General features: G+C 35.4%; 1 protein-coding gene across 7 annotated transcripts in view; it reads left to right on the forward strand.

Moving 5' to 3' along the window:
• USP34 (ubiquitin specific peptidase 34) overlaps positions 1–24076 on the forward strand; it is a 217160-nt gene that overhangs the window by 17256 nt on the left and 175828 nt on the right. For all 7 annotated transcript variants that reach the window (XR_013758957.1, XM_079109670.1, XM_079109669.1 and 4 more), the window contains exons 2-3: positions 8908–8995; positions 19416–19836. Coding sequence is in view for 6 of the 7 variants with exons in the window: in XM_079109670.1 (XP_078965796.1) it covers positions 8908–8995; positions 19416–19836 (509 nt within the window). In the remaining variant the exon portion in view is untranslated. The remainder of the gene's footprint in view (positions 1–8907; positions 8996–19415; positions 19837–24076) is intronic.

The following is a 24076-nucleotide window of genomic DNA, read 5'->3' on the forward strand; positions in this document are numbered from 1 at the left end:
GGGCATAACGTGAAACTGTTGCCTCTTTTTTGTTTGAGTGGTGCTAGTAGCCACTGCCTCCATCCTTTATATCATTAGCAGTTGCAAAATGGTCATGGTATTCTAATCTTGTGCTCCCCCTACCCACTTTATTAGCTGGACTATCTGTATAAGGAGAAATTTCCTTTTGTGACTTTTCTTTGAAGTACTGTTTGTGTGGAAAGGCAGTTCTTTCTTTTACCATTTTAAAACAGTGAGTTCTTTAAAAAGTGAAAAGGTGATCAACTTAGTCTTTAAAAAAAAAAAAGTCTTTAAAATTTTTTTAAAAGAATCATGCACTTATGTAATTGAAAGTAGTGAGTTTGCCTTTATTAAGATTTGGGGGACTATTTTCATATCAGTTTGTAATAAGCATCCTTTTTTTCTTATCAGATGCATATTTTTCCTTTGTTAGGATATATTTAACTTGTTTTCTGTTGATAAGTCTTAGGATTATATTCCAGTCTCCTGTTTTTATAAATAATATGTTATTGCATATGACAAAACACGTATAGGAAAAAGATGCTTAAGTACTGAGAGGATCAATGTGTTTATAATTTTGATAGGTACTATCAAATCATCTTTACTTTTCTCTTGATGTTTACCAGCTCTAGGTATTTTAAATGTTTTGCCAACTAGGTTAGAGAGAAACAGTATTTCGGTGGTATGTTTGAGCCACGTATATTACTTTTTGTTCATTTTTCTGCCCATTTTTCTAGTTTTTGTTTTTTTTGCCTAATCTCTTATAATCTTAGACTACTCTGTTGCAAAGACTATTCCTAATTTGTCATGTCTTTGAATTTGCCTTTGTTGTTTGTAATTTAAAAATTTTATGTGACCAAATGTTATCAATTTAGAACACTTGAAGAACACCAGTCTTTATTACTGCCATCTTGTTTTGTATTTTAGTTGGCTTTAAAAGCCCCCAAACTAGTATTTTATTTTGTTAATATTTTGTTAAATTTTGTACTTAATCCACGTATTTATTTCCTTATTTATTTACTATTTTTTCCTTGCCACTTGCCCTTTCTTTTCTTTTTTATGTTATGGTTTTATATTATGGTTCCAAGGCCTTGTGCATGGTAAGCATGTGCTCTACCACTGAGCTATCCTTTTAGTCCCCTGCCCGCACTCTTTTCTTTCTTTTCTTTTTCCACTCATGACTTTTTTTTTTTTTTTTTTTGTGGTGCTGGGATCAAACCCAGGGCCTTGTGCTTGCGAGGCAAACACTCTACCAACTGAGCTATCTCCCCAGCCCTCCACTCATGACTTTTGTGGTAAACTATATGTATTTGTTCAAAATTTTATTTCACCCTTCCCTTTGAGGTACAAAGTTCTGGATGGGTACATATTTTAACGTTTTGAGGTTTTATTCTATTCCTAAGATCTTAAGTCTACTTCTGATTCTTTTTTTTTTTTTTTGACAAATTTCAGATAAGACAAAAGAATACAAAAGATGTTAAGACTTAAGCTTTTCTGATAATAGTTCATCCAAGTTCATAACTCTATGGTACCTTTGTTAATTGGCTTATATTTGTTAGTCCTTTGGTTATGCAATAGTTGTACAGTCCATTATATATGTCTGTTTTTCTTTCTCAGTTCTCTGAACCTTTGCATATTACAATACTCTGGCTGTGACTCCATCCCCATGTGGCTTCTGTCATTGCCCTTTCTTCCTATGTCTTTCCTGCTCCCTTTCTTCCTTTTTTTTTTTGATACTGAGGAGTGAACCCAGAGGGGCTTTTAACACTGAGCTATATTCCCAGCCCTTGTTATTTTATTTAATTTTGAGACAGGGTCTCACCAAGTTGCTGAATCTGTTTTTGAATTTGTAATCTTCCTGCCTCAGCTTTCCAACTCTCTGGGAGTAGTATGCACCACTGCACCTGGCTTCTTCTTATTTCTTTTAGAAAACTTTTCTTTATCCTTTCCAAGATTATTTAATTGCTGGGCTGCGTTTTTTATATTACAAAAAAAAAAAAAAAAAAAAAACCTGGAAGGAGTTGAAAATGAGCAGTTAGATGAAATTCTTTTAGGTTTGAGCAAGACAGGAAAAATTGGGGGATTGGAAGAGAGGACAGTGTCATGAAATTGACCAGATTATTCTATGTGCATGTATGAATATATCACAATGAATTCTACTTTATGTATTAGTAATGTACCAATTAAAAAAATGAATAAATAGAAGAATAAATAAAGTGGAAGAGGGAGAGGGGAGGAAGTAGTGCTGGGGATTGAAATGGAGCAAGTTATGCATTTATGAATGTCAAAATGAACCCCACAATTGTAATGTGCGATTGTAATACACTCATTATAAAAAAAAGATTGGGGAATTTAAAAAATGTAGAGTGATTTGTTAGATTGCTGTGTCCATAGCAAAGTGTCGAAATTTTATTAGAAGGCAGAAATGGAAACTGGATGTGGTAGTGTATTCCTGTCATCCCAGCGACTTGGAATGCTGAGGCAGGATGATTACAAGTTCAAGGTCAGCCTCAGTGACTTAGTAGCAAGGCCCTAAGCAACTTAGATCTTGTGTCAAATGATACCCCCCCCCCCCCGCAAAAAAAGAAAAAGAAAAAAAAGAAACACCAAAAAACCTCTGAGGATATAGCTTAGTAGTAAATTGCCAGTACCAAAAGTGGTGAGAAACAAAAATTGAAATGGAAATTAGAACAAACACATTTGTTTCTTTTAAATGCAAGAAAATGCCAGACTCATCAGTAGACTAAAACCCACAGAAGTGCCATATATCAAAGATCAAATGTCCATTAGGCGGTTTTATTATCAAATCCTAATTCATCAATTTCTGTATTACACCCAAGAAACAACTGGACTAGGAGTGGTGGCCAGTTCTAGTCTCCTGGTGCTATTTGTACTTGTTTTAGACATCTTACCCACGTTGGTTGGCCTAAGTGCCTAAAATTTTGGTTCTGGCCAGGCTTCTGGATAGAACCCAGCTTTCTGTTTTAGTTCGTGTTCTTTGGGGCTTTGCTGAATGAAAGTACCTCTCCTACTGTGAGTGGGAGGACCCTGGGCCTTGAAAAATATGGGGTTATGTTCAACACTGTTGACCTAGTGTTGATACTGTTAGTCTTTCAATCCAGGAATGTGGGATTTTTTTCTATTTATTTTCATCTTCTTTACTTTCAGCAGCATTTTATCATTTTCAGCTGTAGGAGTCTTAACTCTTTGGTTAAGTTTATTCCTAGCCTTTTGTTATTTTCCATAGTATTGCAAATGGATTGTTTCCTTGGTTTCTTTTTCAAATTGGTCATTGTTGGCATGTAGAAATGCACCTGATTTTTGTGGGTTGATTTCCTATCCTGCATTGTTGTTGAATTTGTTTATTCTTTTTTGGGTTCTGTGTGTTCATGTTATATGTGGACATAGATAATTTTTTTTTTTTAGTTATCAATTAATCTTTTATATAATTTATTTATATGTGGTGCTGAGTATCGAACCCAGGGACTCACACATGCCAGGCAAGCGCTCTTTCACTGAGCCACAACTCCAGCCCCGGACATAGATAATTTTACTTCTTCCCAATTTCTTTTGCCTCCTTTTCTTGTTGCTTATCTTAGAGGAAAAGGCTTTTGTCTCACCATAGAGTATGATGTTAGGTGTGATTCTGGAGGGTGCTAGTGTGTCTGGCTCTGATAAGACATTGTCTTACTTTCTGGTTTTCTGGTGAAGTGTAAATAAACAATAGAAAACTTGTGTTGGTTAGGGTGCCAGGTGTCCTCTGGTGAAGATGAGTGTCTGACCACACATAATTTTTTGCCCTTTGATTTTGTGTTTGAAAAGGTTATGATTGTTGTAGTTTATTGTTTTAAGGCACCATTATGGCTGGGATGGAAAACTGGCATTGTGTATTATGGTCCCTTCTTTTAACTTGTTGACACTTTAAGAGCTTGTTTTTAGTGATTGCCTCATCTCATCCCCCTACTCTTTTATTCTGTACTGGTTGCTAGGTTTTGTTGTCAGAGTTTTCTCCCTGATGGGTGGTAGTATCTTTGGCTTCCAGAGTCTCTAATGTGACCCAGGTCCCCAAAGCCCCATCTTGGTTTGTGTTGTTACTCTTTGTTTGCATATACTTGGTCGTCTTGTGCCTTTTCCTTCTCTTCCCAGCCAAGAAAATCTTGAATCTTGCATTCAGAAATGCTTGTGTTACCAGCATTTCTGAAGCTGAGTATAGGAAGAATACTGTTAAGTCTCACCATTAAGTATAGATTGATCAAATAAAAGGTTAGTTTTAAACAAAAAATTTAAATGTAATTGGTAAATACAAGGCAAATATTGGTAGAATGGAACATCTCATTAGTTCATATGGGATTTCCCCCAACACATGAATGTTTTATAGTGATCCAGGCAAGATTTCTTGGGATTCAAGAGAAGACCCCAGTAGTTTATAAAGAAACAGTTAAAAAAAAAAAAAAAAAAAAAAAAAAACTATTGTCAGAAATATCTTTTTTTTTTTTTTTTTTTTGTACCAGGGATTGAACTGAGGGGCACTTGACCACTGAGCCACATCGCCAGCCCTTTTTTCTATATTATTGAAGACAGAGTCTCACTGAGTGGCTTAGCACCTTGCTTTTGTTGAGGCTGACTTTTAACTCACAATCCCTCTGCCTTAGCCTCTGGAGCTACTGGGATTACAAGTGTGCACCACTGAACCCAGCTAGAAATATCATGTTATGTGTATCATGATCTGTTTAATGGATTCAAGGACCCATGTTTTCTATTGTGCAAAGCTCTGTGTGGAAGGTAAATGTAGGGAAAGGTTTTAAAATGTTGGGTTCATGACAGTGGTTATATCCAATTTTTATATTTAGGGAAATAATCTTCTAATTAGAAATGATTATCCTCACACATCTTCATATCAAAAGAGGAAGCATGAACCTTATGGTTTACAGGCTGAAAGTACCAGTAGAGATTTACCTTTGTTAGTACTTCTCAGTTTATTGATTTTTGTCAGTGCTCTAAGGTACAAAGTTTCATAGGTTTTAAATATGCTGCTTCTAAACATGCTTTATTGTTAGCCTCAGTATTCCATGCAAGATTTTGCACAAGAGCCTTCTCAGGAATGCTTATATGACATTATATAAGAAATGTCTACAGAGTCGTTTACATCTTTTCAGTATGAGACTTCTGGCTTTCAGTTGCACAATTTTTCAATGCTAGATCTTTGCGGTTCAAAAATTTTTAGAGAGGAAACAGTGTATGTGTGTGTATATGTGTATGGAGGAAATTTATGTGTGTGTATATGTGTATGGGGGAAATGAAGGGGTATCTGTTTAACTGCTCACCCTGCCCCCCACTGGGGATTGAACAGAGTATTACATATGTTTAACAAGTGCTCTACCACCTTCTACCACCTTTTAGAAGGAATAGAAATTCTGAAAGCACAACCTTCTCTTTTAGCTTTGTCCATTTCCTCTAGATGTAACCTTCGTTGCTGTTGGTATGAATCCTTACAGTATTTGTACTATAGTTGTGTGAGTCCATAACATTTGTGTGTTAAAAGTTAACAAATACTGTCTGTATACATAGGCAACTTTACCTTTTTCATTCATTTTGAAATTGAATACTATGCTGTTCTTTGATTTATGGTAGAATCTTTTTCTGATAAACCCATCATTAGTTGAAGATATAAGTTGAAAACATTTAATAATATTTAACCCTACTGAACATAATGGTATGATTTCTATTGAACATGTATTGCTTTTGCACCATCATAAAGTGGAAAAATTCTAAGTTGAACCATTGAAAGATGGGGACTATCTGTCTGACACATTTTGATACATGGAGATTCAGTTTATCAACCAGAATATCCATTTACTTTTTTTTTTTTTTTAGGTACCAGGGATGGAACCCAAGGGTGCTTTACCACTGAGCCACATCTGCAGCATTTAGAGACAGGGTCTTGCTAAGCTGCTTTAGGGCCTTGGTAGAGCACCCCTACGTACATTCTCCAGCACTACAAAAACAACCCCCCCAAAAAACAAACAAACAAACAAACATGGATAACAGACTGTATTTCTTTTGTTTTGCATTACTCTTTATATAATAATCCAGTTTTCTCTCTAAATGGTCACTTTCTGCTTTACATGACTTTTCTCCCTTTTACCTGCCTCAGTATATGTAATATCTATATTGCATGTCCAATTCTCTCTTTTTATGGTGCTGAGGATGGAACCCAGGGCCTTACGCATACTAGGCAAGGTATGTGCTCTACTGCTGAGCTGTTACTGCCTTTCCTTTTTTCTTTTTGGTACCAGAATTAATTCAGGGGCACTTTACCACTGAGTCAGCCCTTTCAAAAAATATTTTGATACAGTCTTGGTAAGGTGCTTAGGGTCTTGCTAAATTGCTGAGGCTGATCTTGAACTGTGATGCTCCTGCCTCAGCCTCTGACATCACTAGGATTATAGATGAGTGCCATGATGCCTAGTTTATTTCTTGATACATATTTTGACAAGTCAACCCCCCACCCCTGTTGGTCTGTTGACTTTGCTGTGGAAGTGGATTAGCTCTTTTGTTCTTGACAACTCTTCTAAATTTTTCAAAATCAGTACTTTATATTTATGTATTAGGATGATGTAAATATTGTTCACTGCTGAACCAGGTAGGTTAGTGTACTTGTACTATTTCATTTCCTGTAATTAATAAGGTCTGTGTGTGTGTGTGTGTGTGCGCGCGCGCGTGCGTGTGCATGTGCATGCTGCATTTATTAGAATTCCTCTGAAAGCTTGATACATTTAAAACTATTCTAAAAGAGTAAAACTTTTACTCTTCACTTAAATCATACGTATACTCTTCACTTAAATCATACGTATATGTTCAGTTGTCCCCATTGTTGTTCTCCTGCCTGTACGGTGATAATTATAGGATCTCTTTTCACATATCCAGGGGTTTCTTTTTAACTGTGAACTTTTTTACCTAGAATGCTTTAATTTCTCTTTTTTAAATGTGTGACTTCTTTTTTTTATTTTTATTTTTTTATTTTAAACAAATGGGATACATGTTGTTTCTCTGTACATGGAGTAAAGGCATACCATTTGTGTAATCATAAATTTACGTAGGGTAATGTTGTTTGATTCATTCTCTTATTTTTCCCTTCCCCCCATCTCTCCCACCCATACAGTCCTTCCTTCCTCCATTCTTGCCCCGCTCCCTAACCTAACCCTAACACTGACCCCTCCCACCCCCCTTTATGTGTCATCATCTGCTTATCAGCGAGATCATTTGTCCTTTGGTTTTTTGAGATTGGCTTATCTCACTTAGCATGATATTCTCCAATTATCTCACTTAGCATGATATTCTCCAGTTTTATCCATTTGCCTACAAATGCCATAATTTTATCATTCTTTATGGCTGAGTAATATTCCATTGTATATTAAATGTGTGACTTCTTAAGCTTTCAATATTTGCTTAAAAATCACCTCTTCGGAGTGCTTCTGACTTGCCATTCTGAGGTGGCTTATCCTGTGTTAATTGCTGCACAACATCCTACTTGGTTTTTTCTTGGAATGATGTGTATGTATGTTTTTATCTATTTACCTCTTGTTTTCTTTTCATCACTGGATTAAGTTCTATGAGATGGGTACTGTTACTGTTTTATTCACCATTATGTATCTAGTAAGTTATTAACACAGTGCTCAACAAATAAAAATGATGCATAAGTAATTATATCCAGACGCAGTGAAGATAATCTTGTGTTCTGTAATCTTGTTGGCTTTTTTTTTTGGGGGGGGGGGGGTGCTGGGGATCGAACCCAGGGCCTTGTGCTTACAAGGCAAGCACTCTACCGACTGAGCTATTTCACCAGCCCTTTGTTGGCTTTTTTTTTGGTCTAGCAAGGAGTTGGTAAACTATGACCCGTGGACCAAATCTGGCCAACTGCTTGTTTCTTGGAATTTGTCCATGCTTATTTATTTACATATTGTCTCTTCTTTCATGATACAACAGCAGTTGTGACTGATATCTTGAGACTTACAAAGGCTAAAATACTTTCTGGCCCCTTAGAGAAAAGTTTGCTAACCCTGGATCTCAAATTATCAAACATTTTACATTAGAAGACTAATCTGGATCATTTTTAGCCAAGATGCATTTTTAAATACAGTTTCTTTTCTCAATTTTACTTTAGATTTTTTTTTATAGTAGTACATATTCTATATGAAATGCTAATGTGTCAGTCAAGGTCCACTTAGAAAATTGAAAAAGGAGTTTAATAAAGGGAGTTAATTACACAAATGTTGGATGTTTAAAGAGCAAGGGAAGAAGGAACCATGAGGAAACCAAGAGACTGCAAGCAGCAGTTGTATAAAAAAAAGTCAAAGAAGGTTGTCAGAATCAAATAACATAAAGGAAGGGCCTATGAAAGACTTAAAGGAAGGCATGCTGTTTGACTACCCTGATACCTCTTAGAAGGATATTGTGAGACTGTTTCTTGGGATGTTAAGAAAAGCTGGAGGCTGGAATCAGTGCTGCTGCTAGGTGATGCTTTCAGTGACAGCAAGCTCAAAAGTCCATTTTCTTTGCTCCTACCTTGTACTCTTTAGTGCTTTATGGTCACTGAACTTAATAGGAAGCCAGTTGGAAATGAAAAACATAGCTTGCAGGGTTGCAGTCCTAGCATTGTAAAGCATAGAACAGAAGGGTGGGTTTTGAGTTGATAGATAATACCAAAATCACTGGCAAAGTGTTCACTGCATCTGTTAAAAATCTGTTCTTAAGCTTAAATTAGTCAGTAATTAAATAGATTTTTTGTTGTTGTTGTTGAAAGCAAAAGAATAACTGAAAAATTTGCTTTTGTAAATGTTTTATTTTTGAAGTATTGACTTTAATATTGGTTTATCACTTCATAATTAACTTTTTTTTTAATTTTAGTATCAGATATAGAAGGTGGTGATGGACTGCAGCTCAGAAAGGAACATACTCTCAAAATATTTGCTTATATCAATTCCTGGACACAGAGGTATGTATCTTTAGTTATTCCAAAGAATCACTTTTTGATTTGTATTTTAAATTGCCATAATGTGTCATCAGTTTTTCTTTTAGAGATATTGAATTGGATAACTTTATTATTACTCTTTCCCCTCCCCGCCAGTACTGGGAATTGATCCCAGGAGCATTCTACCTCTGAACCACATCCCCAGTAATTTTTAAAAATTTTAAAAAATATTTATTTTGAGGGGGCTGGGGATATAGCCCAGTTGGTAGAATGTTTATCTTGCATGTACAAAGCCCTGGGTTCAATCCCCAGCACCACCAAAACAAAATTATTTTGAGACAGGGTTTTGGTAAATTTCTGTGGCCTTGAAATTGGGATCTTCCTGCCTTGGACACCTGAGTCACTGGGATTACAGGAATGTGCTGCTATGCCCTGCTAGATTGAATACCTGTAGCATTGTGACAATTTATCAACATTTATTAAATCTCCTTTTTTTCTTTTTACTCATAGGGGTGATCATGGTTCTGTTTTAAAAACATGGACATAAAAATTGATTTCTTTCACCTCATCTTCATTATTTAGGAATGTGGAAGTGACTGACATTTTGAAAAATGATTATTTTGAGAGGGAATTTTTATGACACAGCTAAAGGCTTGTAATAAACAATTCTTTTAAAGAATATCTGCAACCCATGTTGGCACATGCCTGAAATTTTAGCTACTTGGGGAGGCTGAGACAAGAGGATCCTGTTTGAGACCAGCCTCAGCAATATAGCAAGACCCTGTCTCAAAAATAAAATATATTCAGGTGCAGTGGTGTAAGCCTATTAGCCCAGGCTGGTTTCTTTCTTTCTTTCTATTTTGTACCTGAAATTGAAATAGGGTTCAATTTCTGAGTACATCCCCAGTCCTTTTTATTTTTTATTTTGAGGCAGATCTTGCTGTATTGCTTAATCATCACTAATTTGCCAAGGCTGGCATTGAACTTGTGATCTTCTTGCCTCAGCTTCCCAATTCATTGGCATTATAGGTGTTTGCTACCATACCCGGCCCCAAGCTGGTTTTTAAATAATACATACATTGAGAATATAGGGACTAAGATGATTAATATAACTAGTGGTTATACAAAGGGTTTCAAATTCTTATCCCTCATTGTGATTTCCCTCCCTCCCACCCTCCCTCCCTTCTTTCCCTTTCTTTCTTTTTTTTAATATTTGCCTTTTTAGTTGTAGATGGGCACAGTACCTTTATTTCATTTATTTATTTTTATGTGGTGCTGAGGATCAAACCCAGTGCCTCATACATGCTAGGCAAGTGCACTACTGCTGGGGCTACAACCCCAGCCCTCAGTGATTTCTTACTGGTCATGGCTAATAATCTTTTTTGCAGTGTTGGGATTCAGACCCAGGGACTTGCATATGCTCTGTGTTACAGAGCTACAGCCTCACCCCAATAATTAACTTTTCACTTTTGTGTCCATACAGTTTAAACTTAACCTTCAGAAATTTTTTTGGGTAAGAATGTTTAAAGCATTGTGTGCAGTGATCAATGAACATATTAAATGTATTGATACATAATGAATATTGTGAAGCATAGTCAAGGTAATGAGTTCAGCAGAGTAGTTTAATGTGAATGAAATATCAGTTGCTCTACAGTAGTATCCCCTTTTAAGAAAAAAATGCTATTTAGTCTATCAATAAATTTGATAGATAACATTTGTTCCAGTAAAGCTTGTAGGTTTTAATTATTTAAAACTGGTACACTGTCATCTTTTTTTCTGACTACAAACCATGTATTTCTTTTGACTAAGTTTAGCAGTGATCACTAGTCCTTTGATTATAAGTGGAATAGATAATGGATATTTTCATGATACTAATATGTTAATGATTTAAAATTAGCTAATAATCAAGTGATTTGCTGAGAAATGTACTTGACTCATACTTTCGAATTACAAGTACAGCTAGGTGGTAATATGTTATATTAAGAAAAACCCACACTCCAATTTCAGAATATGTGGGTATGTCCATTGATTATAGTGAAATTCAGAGAAATGATTTCCTAGAGTTTTAGCACTAGTTATTGGTGGAGCTGAAGGGGATGTTATAGTTTGCTATTATCATTCCACTTTTGTCCTAGATGTATATTCTTTAAAATTTTTTTTTTTTAGTTCTAGATGAACAGACTACCTTTATTATCTTTATGTGGTGCTAAGGCTTGAACCCAGTGCTTCACACGTGCTTAGGCAAGCCCTATGCAACTGAGCTACAGCCCGCTACATGTATATTCTTAATCCCTATTTTAGGACTTTTTAACCCTGAGTGTGTGGATGGAAATTAAATTGTGAAGGAAATTATGATATGTATAGTATAGGCAGTAGTTCACAGGTTTTCATCATATTGTTTGTTTTTTTCTGCTTTATCTCAAGCTGCTCAACAAGAATATAGTGATTGCAGCATGATTTTAGAGCCAGATAGATATGGATTAAAGTCCTGCTTCATTACCTATGAACTTAAAGTGTGTTGACAAGGATTAAATGTTTATAAGCATTTCAAATAATATGCATATTTTAAATCTTTTAAAATTTATTTTGGGTACTGGGAATTGAACCCAGAGGTGCTTTACCACTGAGCTCTCGTCAGTCCTTTTTATTTTTTTATTTTGAGACAGTGTCTCACTCATTGCCAAGGCTAGCCTGGAACTTGTGATCCACCTGCTTTAGCCTGTGAATTGCTGGGATTACAGGTGTGCAGAACCACACCTGCTTGTATTACTATTTTCATTTAAATGTTATGTTCATTGTTTAAAAAAAAAATCTTTGAGAAAATATAGAGCATCAAAGTTAAAAAGACAAACTTGCTGTTGCTCCAGAATAACAACTGGTAAGTTTTTATGAATGTCTTGGTATAATATTGTGATTAATAAAATAAAAAAAATTCAATTTCCCTTTTTTATTTTTGTCATCCAAGGGATTAAACCTAGGGCCTTGAGCATGCTAGTCACATGCTCTAACACTGTGTTGTATCCCACCCCTTCTTTTATTGGGTTTTGAGTTAGGGTCTTGCTCAGTTGCCCAGGTTGGCCTTGAATTTGTAGTCCTCCTGCCTCAGCCTCCAGAGTAGCTGGGATTACAGGTGTGGACCACATGCCTGTCTTACAGCTTAAAATTTTTAAAAAATGTTATTTTTCTATATGCAAGTTGTTTAGTTTGCTATTTTCCTGTTTTCATTTTATTTTTTATTTTTGCGATGGGAATTGAATCCAGGACCTCACACAAGTTAGGCAAACCCTCTAACACTGAACCACATCCCCAGCCCCTCCCATGTCATCATTTTTAACTGTTATATAACAGACGTGTGAATGCCTCACCTGTTTTGTTTGTATGATTAGGGAAGTTAGTTATATATGTTGATTTTATTTATATGTGTTGGTTTTTATTTGATTAATAGTTTCTTGGTATTGGGAATGGAATAGCAGGGAAATTAATTTAGAAAATGGTGAATAAAATGGAGAATAAATTGAAGAATGTAAATTGGGTAAAGGGCATATAAGCATGGAAGGAACTGGAGATGCAATTAAGGGGTGAAGTGTGTGCTTAACGTTTGTGAGGCCCCAGGTTTGATTCCTCAACACCATATGCACACACACACAAGTATGTAATGGTTTGAAAAGAATATTGTGAATGACAAAAACATTGCTATCACAGTGTGTCTCTCATACTGGAAATGTTGCTAGTTTTTTTTTTTTTAACTTGTTTTATTACAAAATAGGCTTAGGTTTATGTCTTGTAAATTCCACATTTCTTAGCAGGCATTCAGAGCTCTTTGCTATTTCCTGCCTATCTACTTTCTAACTTCATTTCAGGATTCTTCTCTTTTTTTTTTTTGAGGTGGGGTACTGGGATTGAACTCATTGGCACCTTGGCACTTGACCACTGAGCCACATCCCCATCCCTATTTTTGGAATTTTATTTAGGGACAGGGTCTCACTGAGTTGCTTAGCACCTTGCTTTTGCTGAGGCTGGCTTTGAACTCGTGATCCTCCTGCCTCAGCCTCCCAAGCTGCTGAGATTACAGGTGTGTGCCACTGTGCCTGGCAGATTTTTGTCTTAAAAAAATCTCGGATGTTAGTCAGGGTGAGGTTCTGTCAGATGTTTGTATCAAGGTAAAAATAAGTTAATGTATGTCTTCCACTCAGAAGTTTTGCCTTTTATTTTGGCAATGAGAAATTTGTTGACTAGTGGGATATTGTTTATTTTTTGTTCATTTTGGTTATATATGACAGTAGAATGTATTTTGACATATCATACATACATGGAGTATAACTTCCTATTCTTGGGGTTGTGTATGATGTGGAGTTAAACTGGTTGTGTATTCATATATGAACAAAGTTATGTCCAAATCATTCTACTATCTTTCTCATTCCCACCCGCCCCTTACCCCTCCCCCCAAATCTGGTGGAAACCCCCGTCCCCTTGCATTGCGAGTCAGCATCTGTATATCAGAACATTCAACCTTTGATATTTTGGGATTGACTTATTTCATTTAGTATGATAGTTTTCAGTTCCATCCATTTACAGGCAAATGCCATAATTTAATTCTTTATGACTGAGTAATATTCCATTGTGTATATGTATCATGGGATATTGATATTGATCACTATTTAAAAAGTGCATTTCAGAAATTAGCTAATTTATGAAACAAATTTTGTTGAGAGTAGGTCCTTTCATGCTTTCATTAGCACCAGAATAGGGGAAATGATGTTAGATAAATGCATTGGATTTTTTTTTTTTTTTTTTTTGGTCCATGGAATAGAACTCAGGTGTGTTTAACCATTGAGCCACATCCCCAGCCCTTTTTATTTTTTATTTTGAGATAGTGTCTTGCTAAGTTGCTTAGGACTGCACTGAATTGCTGAGACTGACTGTGAATTCTAAACCCCTGCCTCAGCCTTTGGAATTGTTGGGATTACAGGCATGTGCCACCATGCCAAGCTGGAATGTATTTTGATAGAAGAAATTTTAGAGCCCAGCTTCAAAATAATGTAATTTGGTTTTGTATGTTCCTGGTGAATGTTTTTATTTTATTTTTAATTCTTGCAATACTGGAATTGCATCCCCATTCCTTGTTATTTTCTATTTTGAAATAGGGTCTTGCTAAATTGCCCAAGCTGTCTGTGATCCTCCTGTCTCAGCCTTCCAAGCCACTGGGATTACAGGTGTGCTCTACCTTGCCTGACTCAGGAATGTTTACTTATTAACAGTTTTAGTAATTGGTACTACATGTTTTGTGTGAGGTATTTACTTTGTTTTTTTGTGGTCATTGCATGTTTTTAAATGTACACATTCAAATAGGCAGAATATAATTCGGCTTGGATGATAAAGTCCTAATCAGGTTGGAAATAATAGTAGGAATGAGAAAAAAGTAGAATGATGTAGATGGTGGAAGGGTGTGTATGGTATTGGAAAATAAATGCAAGTAATACATACAGTTTAAAAAGTCAATTTCGTTGAAAGAGATGACGGGTGTGTGAGTATAGACCTGTAATCCCAGCTATTTGGCATGCTAAGGCAGAAAGAAAGGCCAGCCTGGGCAATTTAGTGAGACCTTGTCTCAAAATAAAAAAATGACAAGGACTGGGAATGTCTCTTAGTGTTATAGTGCTCCTGGATTCAATCCCCAGTATGGTAAAAAACAGAAAGAGTATCTTGTCCTAGTTTCCTCAATCCCGTTTTCAGTTCTTCCGGTATTTGTTTTGGTATTAACGTCTGTATTGTGAAATTATATCATACTGTTGTTGCTTCATCTGTCAATTATAGGTTTAACCGGTGAACTTCCTTTTATGACAAAGATTTCACTCTTTTAATTTTTCCTCTCTTTTCAATATAGTTATTATCAGTTCTTAGGGTAGTTGTAAAAATAAAAGTATTGTACAGGGGTGAGCCATAAAGTGTTCTTTTGTTCATTTCGTGTCTTATATTCTGTTTCCTAGGGATTACTGATTGGTTTTTCATTGGTTTAAATTTTCTGTGTGTGGATCACTAATGCTTTCCAAACTTCCCAACCCCCTTTAGTATTATTTTTTATGTTACATATCCTTAGGTGCTTTATAATTTCTCCCTACCAGTCTCATTTTGCCTTTATCCTCCTTTAGTCTGTGATGGTTATTTTTGAGGGTTACTGAACATACTAAATATTTATCTATACATCAGATCATATCCTTAATTTAAAAAAAAAAAAAAAACTTTTCTCCTATATTGAACCTACTGTGTTTTGAATTCCATTCTTTTTGTTTTTATTGGTTTACTTTTTGTTTGGTTAGAACATCTCTTCTGAGACAGTATATATGGAAGACAAATGATTTTTAGATTTGCGGACTTAAAATGTTTATAGATATATCTATTGATAGCTTTGGTTTAATACAGAATTCTAATTGGAAAATTGTTGTCTCTCAGAATTGTGGAAGTATTACTCTGTAGTATTCTAGTTTCTAATATTGCTCTAGAGACGTGTTAGCTGTTTTTATTCTTGAACTTTTCCCTATTTTAGCACCTTCCCTGGAAACTTTTAGGATCCCTGTCCTTCTTAAGCATCAAAAATTGCTGATGTACTGGACAGGATGGCATATGCTCATAATCCCAGTGAACACTGGAGACTGAGGCAGGAGGATCATAAGTTCATAGATACTCTCTTATAGAGACCCTCAGCAACTTAGATCCTGTCTCAAAAAATGAAATGCACTAAAGATGTGGCTTAGTGGTAAAGTACCCCTGGGTTCAATCCCCAGCCCCCTCCTCCCCGCCAAAAAAAAGCATGATTATACATGTTTTGTGGGCCATTCTGTTGTAAAATTTTTTTCATAATGCATATTTTCCATTCTGTCTTCCTAGAACTTTTCAAAATCTTGATTGCTGTTATGCTTTTCTTCTCATTATTAATCTTATTCTATCTAGTTTTTTGGTGATTTCATTTTTATCTTCTGGATCTTCTTTTGAATTTCATAAATTGTTATAATTTGTTGAATTTCAAATTATAAATGCTGTAGTTATAAAAAGACATATATAGAATGTATATTTGTGTTCATGAAATAGCTCTCCCTCTTTTTTGAGGCGGGGATTTGTACTGGGGATTAAACTAAGGGCACTGATCCACATCCCTAGCCCCATTTTGTACTTATTTAGAGAAAGGGTCTCACTGAGGTGTTAGTGTCTCGCATTTGATGAGACTGGCTTTGAGATCCTCCTGCCTCAGTTTCCCAAGCCACCGGAATTACAGTTGTGTGCCATGATGCCCCGCTCTCTCTCTCTCTTTTTTTGTTCCCCTGTTGCTGGGGATCGAACCCAGGGCTTCACGCATATTAGGCAAGTGTTCTACCACTGAGTTAAACCCCCAATCTCAAACTTATATTTTTATATCATTCCATTTGTATTTCAGTAATCTAGTATCTGTTATCATTTCTGAGGATGTAAATTCGAGTTAAAGCTTTTGTTTTTCTTTCTGCATCTTCTTATCTGTTGTTTCTGAATCTTCATATTGTTTTTATCTACCTTTGGTGATAACAGGTTTCCCCATTACCCTTGCCTATACTTTTGTGTTTAAGAGAGATACTAAAAAGTGAATTAATTGGAAGTTCTCTGTGGGTGGGGCATCTCAAATGTTCTGTACTATATGATTGTAAAATGAGCAGGCATTCTTATTGAGGATAAGTAGGCTTTTCTCTTCGACTGTGTCCCCCAGCAGAGGTTTCTGCCAGCCTTGGGCCATGAGAGAGATTTTAGTTTGGTGATTACGAAGGGAAGGGTGTTTGGTATTGAGTCCTGGATTTTGCCTTGTGTTTCATCTTTGCCTTTAGAGATATCTGGGTGCTCTTGAGTCCTGGGCTTTTCAGTTTTCTTTGTGGTATATACTCTTTTTGTTGATATATTCCACTGTAGCCCCTTTCTTGTTTTTTTTTTTTTTTTTTTCACTCTGTCACTTATTTCCCCATTTTATATCATCAAAATATGTTGATATCTGTTATCTTTTGATTTAATTGTTTCTGTCTTTATGGAGACTGAAAGTCCTTGTTCATTTTAGCATTTAGTAGAGGGATTTGGAACAGAGAAGAAACATGTTTTATGTGAAATCAAGCTGAACTTGACAGTTTATTTAAAAATACCTTTTCCCCCTTAAGTTGTGCATATAAGTAAGGACATGCTCTATTAGCAATTCAGAAACCTATGCCTCTTAGTATTGAGAGAGATGAAATGTGTAATTTATGTAATATTATACGTAATTATTTTTTAAAAATAACATTTTATGTATATGTATATATACTTCCCCACTTCAGCTCTCCTTGAACTTACGTCTTTCTTCAAGAACCTGTGTTCACTTTTCCTTATTAGTTCCTTTATATTTTTGTCTTTGAAAGTTAGTTTCTGTGTTGTTTTTTAACTGTTTAATACCCATTTATAGCGACTAATTTTTAAAGTAAAATTGGCTTTTCTAATCCAAATCTTTTTTTTTTTAATATTTTTTTAGTTGTCAATGGATCTTTTATTTTATTTATTTATACATGGTGCTGAGAATCAAACCCAGCGCATCAAACATGCTAGGCGGGTGCTCTACCACTGAGTAATCCCAGGGACCCAGGAGGTTGAGGCAGGAGGATCTCAAGTTTGAGGCCAGCCTTAGCAATTTAGGGAGACCCTGTCTCAAAATAAAAAATAAGGACTGGGATGTTGCTCAGTGGTTAAGCAATTAGGTTTAATCCATGCAACCGGGAAAAAAAAAAAAATACAGAGGAGACCTTAGAAGTAACAATCTGTCTGCGTTTGGTGGCACACACTTCTAATCCTAGCAGTTTGGGAGGCTGAGGCAGGAGGATTCAAGTTCAAATCTAGCTTCAGCAACTTTTCAAGGCTCTAAGCAATTTAGTGAGACCTGTCTCAAAATAAAAAAGGGCTGGGAATATGGTGTAGTGGTAAAGTCCTTCTGGGTTCAATCCTTGGTACTAACAAAAAAAGAAGTAAAAACCCTTTAATTTTGCAGTTGAGAAAATAGGTATGATGTGTCATTTCTCTATTTCTGGGTAGCAGTTTACTCCAAAAGTGGTATCTTAACAGCAATAAACACTTACTATTCTCAGAGTTTCAGTAGGATAAGAATTTGGGAGTGGTGTGTGTAGCTGGTTGGTTTTGATTTGGTTTTAAGGTTTCAATCAAGATGTTAGCCAGGTTAGTTATCTGAAAGCTTATGTGGGCCTGTAGGATCTGCTTCAAAGTTGGCACACCAGATGTGGTTGTCAAGTTAGTGCTGTTAATGGGAAGCCTTATTTTTTTCTTAAGTGAATCTTTGCAGGCTGCTTGATTATTGTTACAACATGTGGTAATGTCTTTTATGATGTAGTCTCAGATGTCATGCATTGTCATTTCCACTATATTCACTAGAAAGCAAGTCCAGTCCATATTTAAAGGGAAGAAACAGGGCTTCACCTTTTATTTTAATGGAAGAGTATTAGAAATTTTGTAACCTTATTTTAAGTTTACCACAGTTGTAGAAGTGAAATTATTTCTACGTGGTAATATAGGGAGTTGGTGATCTATTTGGACTAAGATGTTTTCATTTGTTTTGATAATATTATAGGTACAATTACAAGGAATAGCTGCCTAACTAGAATAGGTACTTAGGGATTCATCAGACAATTTCAACAGTATGCCAGGCATTATTCTATTAACTGGACATGTTTGAGAGAACTGGGTTTGTTTGTGCATGTTACTATTTTTTTTTTTTTTCACTTTTCATTTTTATTGGGACCAAAGTAATGTACATGTGTATTTGGTGTTTTTTTTTTTTTTTAATAATTTTTATTTTTATTTAGTTTTGTATGTGGTGCTGAGGATCGAACCCAGTGCCTCACGCGTGCTAGGCAAGCACTTCACCACTGAGCCACAATCTCAGCCCTGTATTTGGTGTTTTTAAACACATTTGATCAGCCAAAGAGAGTCAGAACACTCATTCCAAGTAATCTTGAAGCATATTGTTAATAAAGTGGATGTTTTATTGATAACAAAACTTCATATATTAAATAATTAGCTAGCTTTACTAAAAAGTATTTTATTATAGCTAGTTTCTTAGTACTACTATATACATATTGAGCATTCAATCTTGAAGAAGCAAATAAGTATAATTTCTATTTTCAAGTAGTTCCTGTAAAGTTCAGATACATAAGTACATAAAACTGAGAATGATAGCTATAACCCAAACTTGGTAACTTTCACTAACTGAAATTCCAGTTGGTGTGATACTGTCTTGGTACATTATTAAGGTGCTTCTCCATCAGGAAAAAAAATTAAAGTTTAAGCAAGTAGCATTTTAATATTTGCTTTTTTTTTTTTAAATATTACTTATTAAAAACATTGTTTCCTCTCTAAGAAGCATTTATTTATTGAATTTTATTTTCTCTTATAGGCAATGTCTATGCTGCTTCAAGGAATATAAGCATTTGGAGATTTTTAACCAAGTAGTGTGTGCACTTATTAACTTAGTGATTGCCCAAGTTCAAGTGCTCCGGGACCAGCTTTGTAAACATTGTACTACAATTAACATAGATTCTACGTGGCAAGATGAGAGTAATCAATCAGAAGAACCATTGAATATAGATAGAGAGTGTAATGAAGGAAGTACAGAAAGACAAAAATCAATAGAAAAAAAATCAAACTCTACAAGAATTTGTAATCTGACTGAGGAGGAATCTTCAAAGAGTTCTGATCCTTTTAGTTTATGGAGTACAGATGAGAAGGAAAAACTCTTACTTTGTGTAGCAAAAATTTTTCAAATTCAGTTTCCCTTGTATACTGCTTACAAGCATAATACGCATCCTACTATAGAGGTATGTAAAATTAGGTATTGTGAATGTTTCATATTACCAAGTCATAGCTTGGCAGTCTATTTCTCACTTATGACTGAATATGAAGGCAATTATTGTTGATTTAAAAATTTACTAAAATTGCTGTTATGAAAATTATTTCATTTTTTTCCCCAGAAAATTTCTGTAGCAATTTGTGTTGAAAATTTGGTCTGTAAGGGCTGGGGATATAGCTCAGTTGGTAGAGTGCTTACTTCACAAGCACAAGGCCCTGGGTTCAATCCCCAGTACTGGGGGGAAAAAAATTTTGGTCTTCAAAGTCCTGTTAAGGAAAGATTTGTCAATTGAACACATAGAAATTAAATTGTTAGTGATACATTTTGCTGATGTAGACATAAACTCTGTGTATTGACTCTTTCAAAAAATAATAGTTGAAGAAAAAACACATAGAATTTTTAATTTCATATTTAGAAACAGATGACAGGTTAGAATTCCCCTTCATAAAAAAAATAAAGGTTAACCAATTATCTTCGTTGTTTTAAATACTAACATTCTCTTCTGTAAGACAAGCTGTTTAACTGTTAGTTACATTACCAGAATTTTTAAGTTTGATAATTCATTAAGATAATTAAGATAGTGGAATTCCTTTCCATAAAGAAGGAATTGAGACAATTATGTGATGATGTGTTAATGTCTTAACACAACGGTTATTTCTCAAATTTGGTAAGTTGGTTAGTCAGTTCCTATATCAGTTCTGTATGGGCCCATTTATGCAACTGTATTTACTTTTGAGAGTTGAAAAGTCCAGGTCATACTTGGTTTGTCTAGCATTTGGTGCTGTCTGCTGTGTGGGACTTTCTGTGTTTTCTCCCCATGGCTGCTGGTTTTCTACTAGGCTAGACTAGGTTCCTTATACAGTTGTTTTAGCAGTACTTAAGGAAGGCAAAAGTAGAAGCTATATAAGGTCCAGTTTCTAAAATGGCACAAAATAAATTCTGCCGCAATCTGTGTTGAAACAGTTCACAAGGGGAACCCACATTCATTGTGGCAGTGAAGTAGACCCTAGCCCTGGATGAGAGGAGAGGTCAAGTTTCATTTTTATATCTTTGATGATATGTTTCCTGTAAAGAATGGGATGAGAAGAATTGTGGCTATTAGAGAATCTACCAAGTGTCTTTTTTTTTAAGTCTCTTTTTTCCAGAAGAATAAATAATATTCTGTAATCTTCATATGTGATTTCTACAAACTTTTCTTTCTTCATCTAGAAAATTATTAATGTTTATTGGAGTATTTTCCCATTGAATTGAGATAGCTCAGGGAGTTGATATTTTCCCTGTTAGAATTCTCCATAAGAATATTTTAAAATCAGGGCTGGGATTGTGGCTCAGTGGTAGAGCACTTGCCTAGCATGTGCGAGGCACTGGGTTTGATTCTCAGCACTGCATACAAATAAATAAATAAAGATTAATCAACCCTAATAAAAATGTTTTTAATAAAGAATATTTTAATTCAGATCACTCTCTTTTAGAATTCTTAGCCTGTATCTTCCCATGTAGAAACTTTTCTAAGAACCTTTTACGCAGGATACGTTAAGCATTTTTTAAAAAAGTCATCAGAGCCTTTTCAACAAAAGGGATGCATCCTGCAATACTGAATTTTTTTGTTTGTTTTCTTTTTTGAGTGCTGGGCATCAAACCCAGGGCTTCACACATGGTAGGCAAGTGCTTATCGCTGCCTAAACCCCAAGCCCAAAAAATTTAATAGTAACACCTTGTAAATAGTTTTTGGAAGTCTGAACTTGGTTATTGAAAGATAATAGAAATAGAGTGGTTAGGGACCATCCATTTACCTGCAAGTGCCATAATTTCATTCTCCATTGTGTATATGTACTGGATTTTCTGTATCCATTCATCTGTTGAAGGGTATCTAGGTTGGTTCCATAGTTTAGCTATGGTGAATTGAGCTGCTATAAGCATTGATGTGGGTGAATCACTGTAGTATGCTGATTTTAAGACCTTTGGGTATAAACCGAGGAGTGGGATAGCTGGGTTAAATGATGATTCCATTCTAAGTTTTCTTAGAATTCTCCATACTACTTTCCAAAATGGTTGTACCAGTCTGCAGTCCCCCCAATAATGTATGAGAATACCTTTTTCCCCACATCCTCTCCAACACTTATTATTGCTTGTATTCTTGATAATTGCTATTCTGACTGGTATGAGATGAAATCTTGGTTTTGATATGCATTTCTCTAATTGCAAGAGATGATGAACATTTTTTCATGTTTGTTGATCGATTGTATTTGTTCCTCTGTGAAGTATCTGTTCAGTTCCTAAGCCCATTTATTGATTGGATTATTTGGGCTTTTTTTTCTTTTTTTGATAGGTTTTTTGAGTTTGTATCATGGAGATTAGTGTTCTACCTGAGGTGCATGTGGTAAACATTTTTTTTTCCCCATTCTGTAGGCTCTCTCTTCACGTTATTGATTGCTTCCTTTACTTAGAAGAAGCTTTTTAATTTGAATCATCCCCATTTATTGATTCTTAATTTTACTTCTTACGCTTTAGGAGTCTTGTTGAGGAAGTCAAGTCCTAAGCTAACATGAAGAAGATTTGGGCCTCCTTTTTCTTCTGTTATGCACAGGGTCTCTGTTCTAGTGCCTAAATCTTTGATCTACTTTGAGTTGATTTTTCATTTCTTTCTTTTTTTTTTTGAGTTGATTTTTGTGCAGGGTGAGAGAGGTTTAATTTCATTTTGTTACGTATGGATTTCCAGTTTTCCCAGCTATCTTTTCTCCAGTGTATATTTTTGGCACCTTTGTATAGTATGAAATAACTTTACTTATGGGGGTTTTGTCACTGTGTCTTCTGTTTTGTACCATTGGTCTATATGTCTATTTTGGTGCCAATACCATGCCATTTTTTGTTACTATTGCTCTGTAGTATAGTTTAAGGTCTGGTAGTGTAATGCTTCTTGTTTCACTCTTCTTGCTATGAATTGCCTTGGCTTTTCTGGTTCTCTTTATTTTTCCAAATTTCATGATTGCTTTCTCTATTTCTATGAAGAATGTCATTGGGATTTTAATAGGAATTGGATTGAATTGGTATAATACTTTCGGTAGTATAACTATTTGGACAGTATTAATTTTGCCTATCCAAGAGCATGGGAGAGCTTTCCATCTTCTAAGGTCAAGAAGGACCTTTCTTACACAGTATTCTGTATTGGGTATGCACTTCTTTAGTTTTGTTTGTGATAGTTGTTTCCCAGGTTTTTATATTTTAGCAATGATCTGTTACAAATATTGTAATTTTCTCGTTTTCTATCCTGGTTGCCCTGTAATTAAATATGTAAAGGGTCAGCTGTTTCAGAGGGTCTTAGATCAAAGCCTTTGTGTAGTATACATAATACATTAAAGACTATTTCGTATATTTACAAATGATGTGTATAATTTTAAAGGAAGCTAGTACTTACTATGCAATGCAGTAGGGCTTATTAGATTTCTTTCTTACTTTTCTTTGAGGCCATAGTCTATCCATTCTTTCCTTTGTATTGATGTGCCATTGTTTCCTGATTGAGCTTTCAACTTCTAGGCATTTTTTTTTAAAGTGGCACAACTTGGAGTAAACTGTTTTAGAAGAAGATTCAAAATTCATGTCGTTAGTATTTTGATAGCTGTAACTTCAGAAATCCAACAACTGTTTATTTTATAGAAGAGGGACTTGACTTCTGGAGATTCAAAGATTTGGTCAGGTTTCTATGCCATATTGCTGAGAACAGTCTTCAAATCCTGGGGTCTTATATCTTACTCTAACTGCTCTTAAGCAGAATTAACTAATTTCTGTATTACATGTGTTGCCAATACTGAATGAGACATGGAGCCACCTTTTTTTCTGCCTCCCTCCCTCCCGCCCTCCCTCCCTCTCTCCTTATCATCCCTATCAAAGTTGATTTTATACACACATATACACTTTTTTTGAGACAGGGTCTCCCTAGGCTTGTTCAAATTCATGTATTCCAGTGATCCTCCTGCCTCAGATCTCCCATTTAGCTTGGGACTACAAGTGTGTGCCACTACACCTTGCTTTACTGAATTGTTAATGTTTGTGGTACTAGGGATTGAAGCAAGAGTACACTACCATTGAGCCCTTTTTGATGATATTTTGTGACAGGTTTTTATTATGTTGCCTGAGTTGGCCTTGAATTTGTGGTCTTTATATTTCAGCATCCCCAGAGGCTGAGATTACTAGCATTTACCACTGTATGT

The sequence above is a fragment of the Sciurus vulgaris genome, assembly GCF_902686455.1.
Source record: "Sciurus vulgaris genome assembly, chromosome: 14".
Taxonomy (NCBI): domain Eukaryota; kingdom Metazoa; phylum Chordata; class Mammalia; order Rodentia; family Sciuridae; genus Sciurus; species Sciurus vulgaris.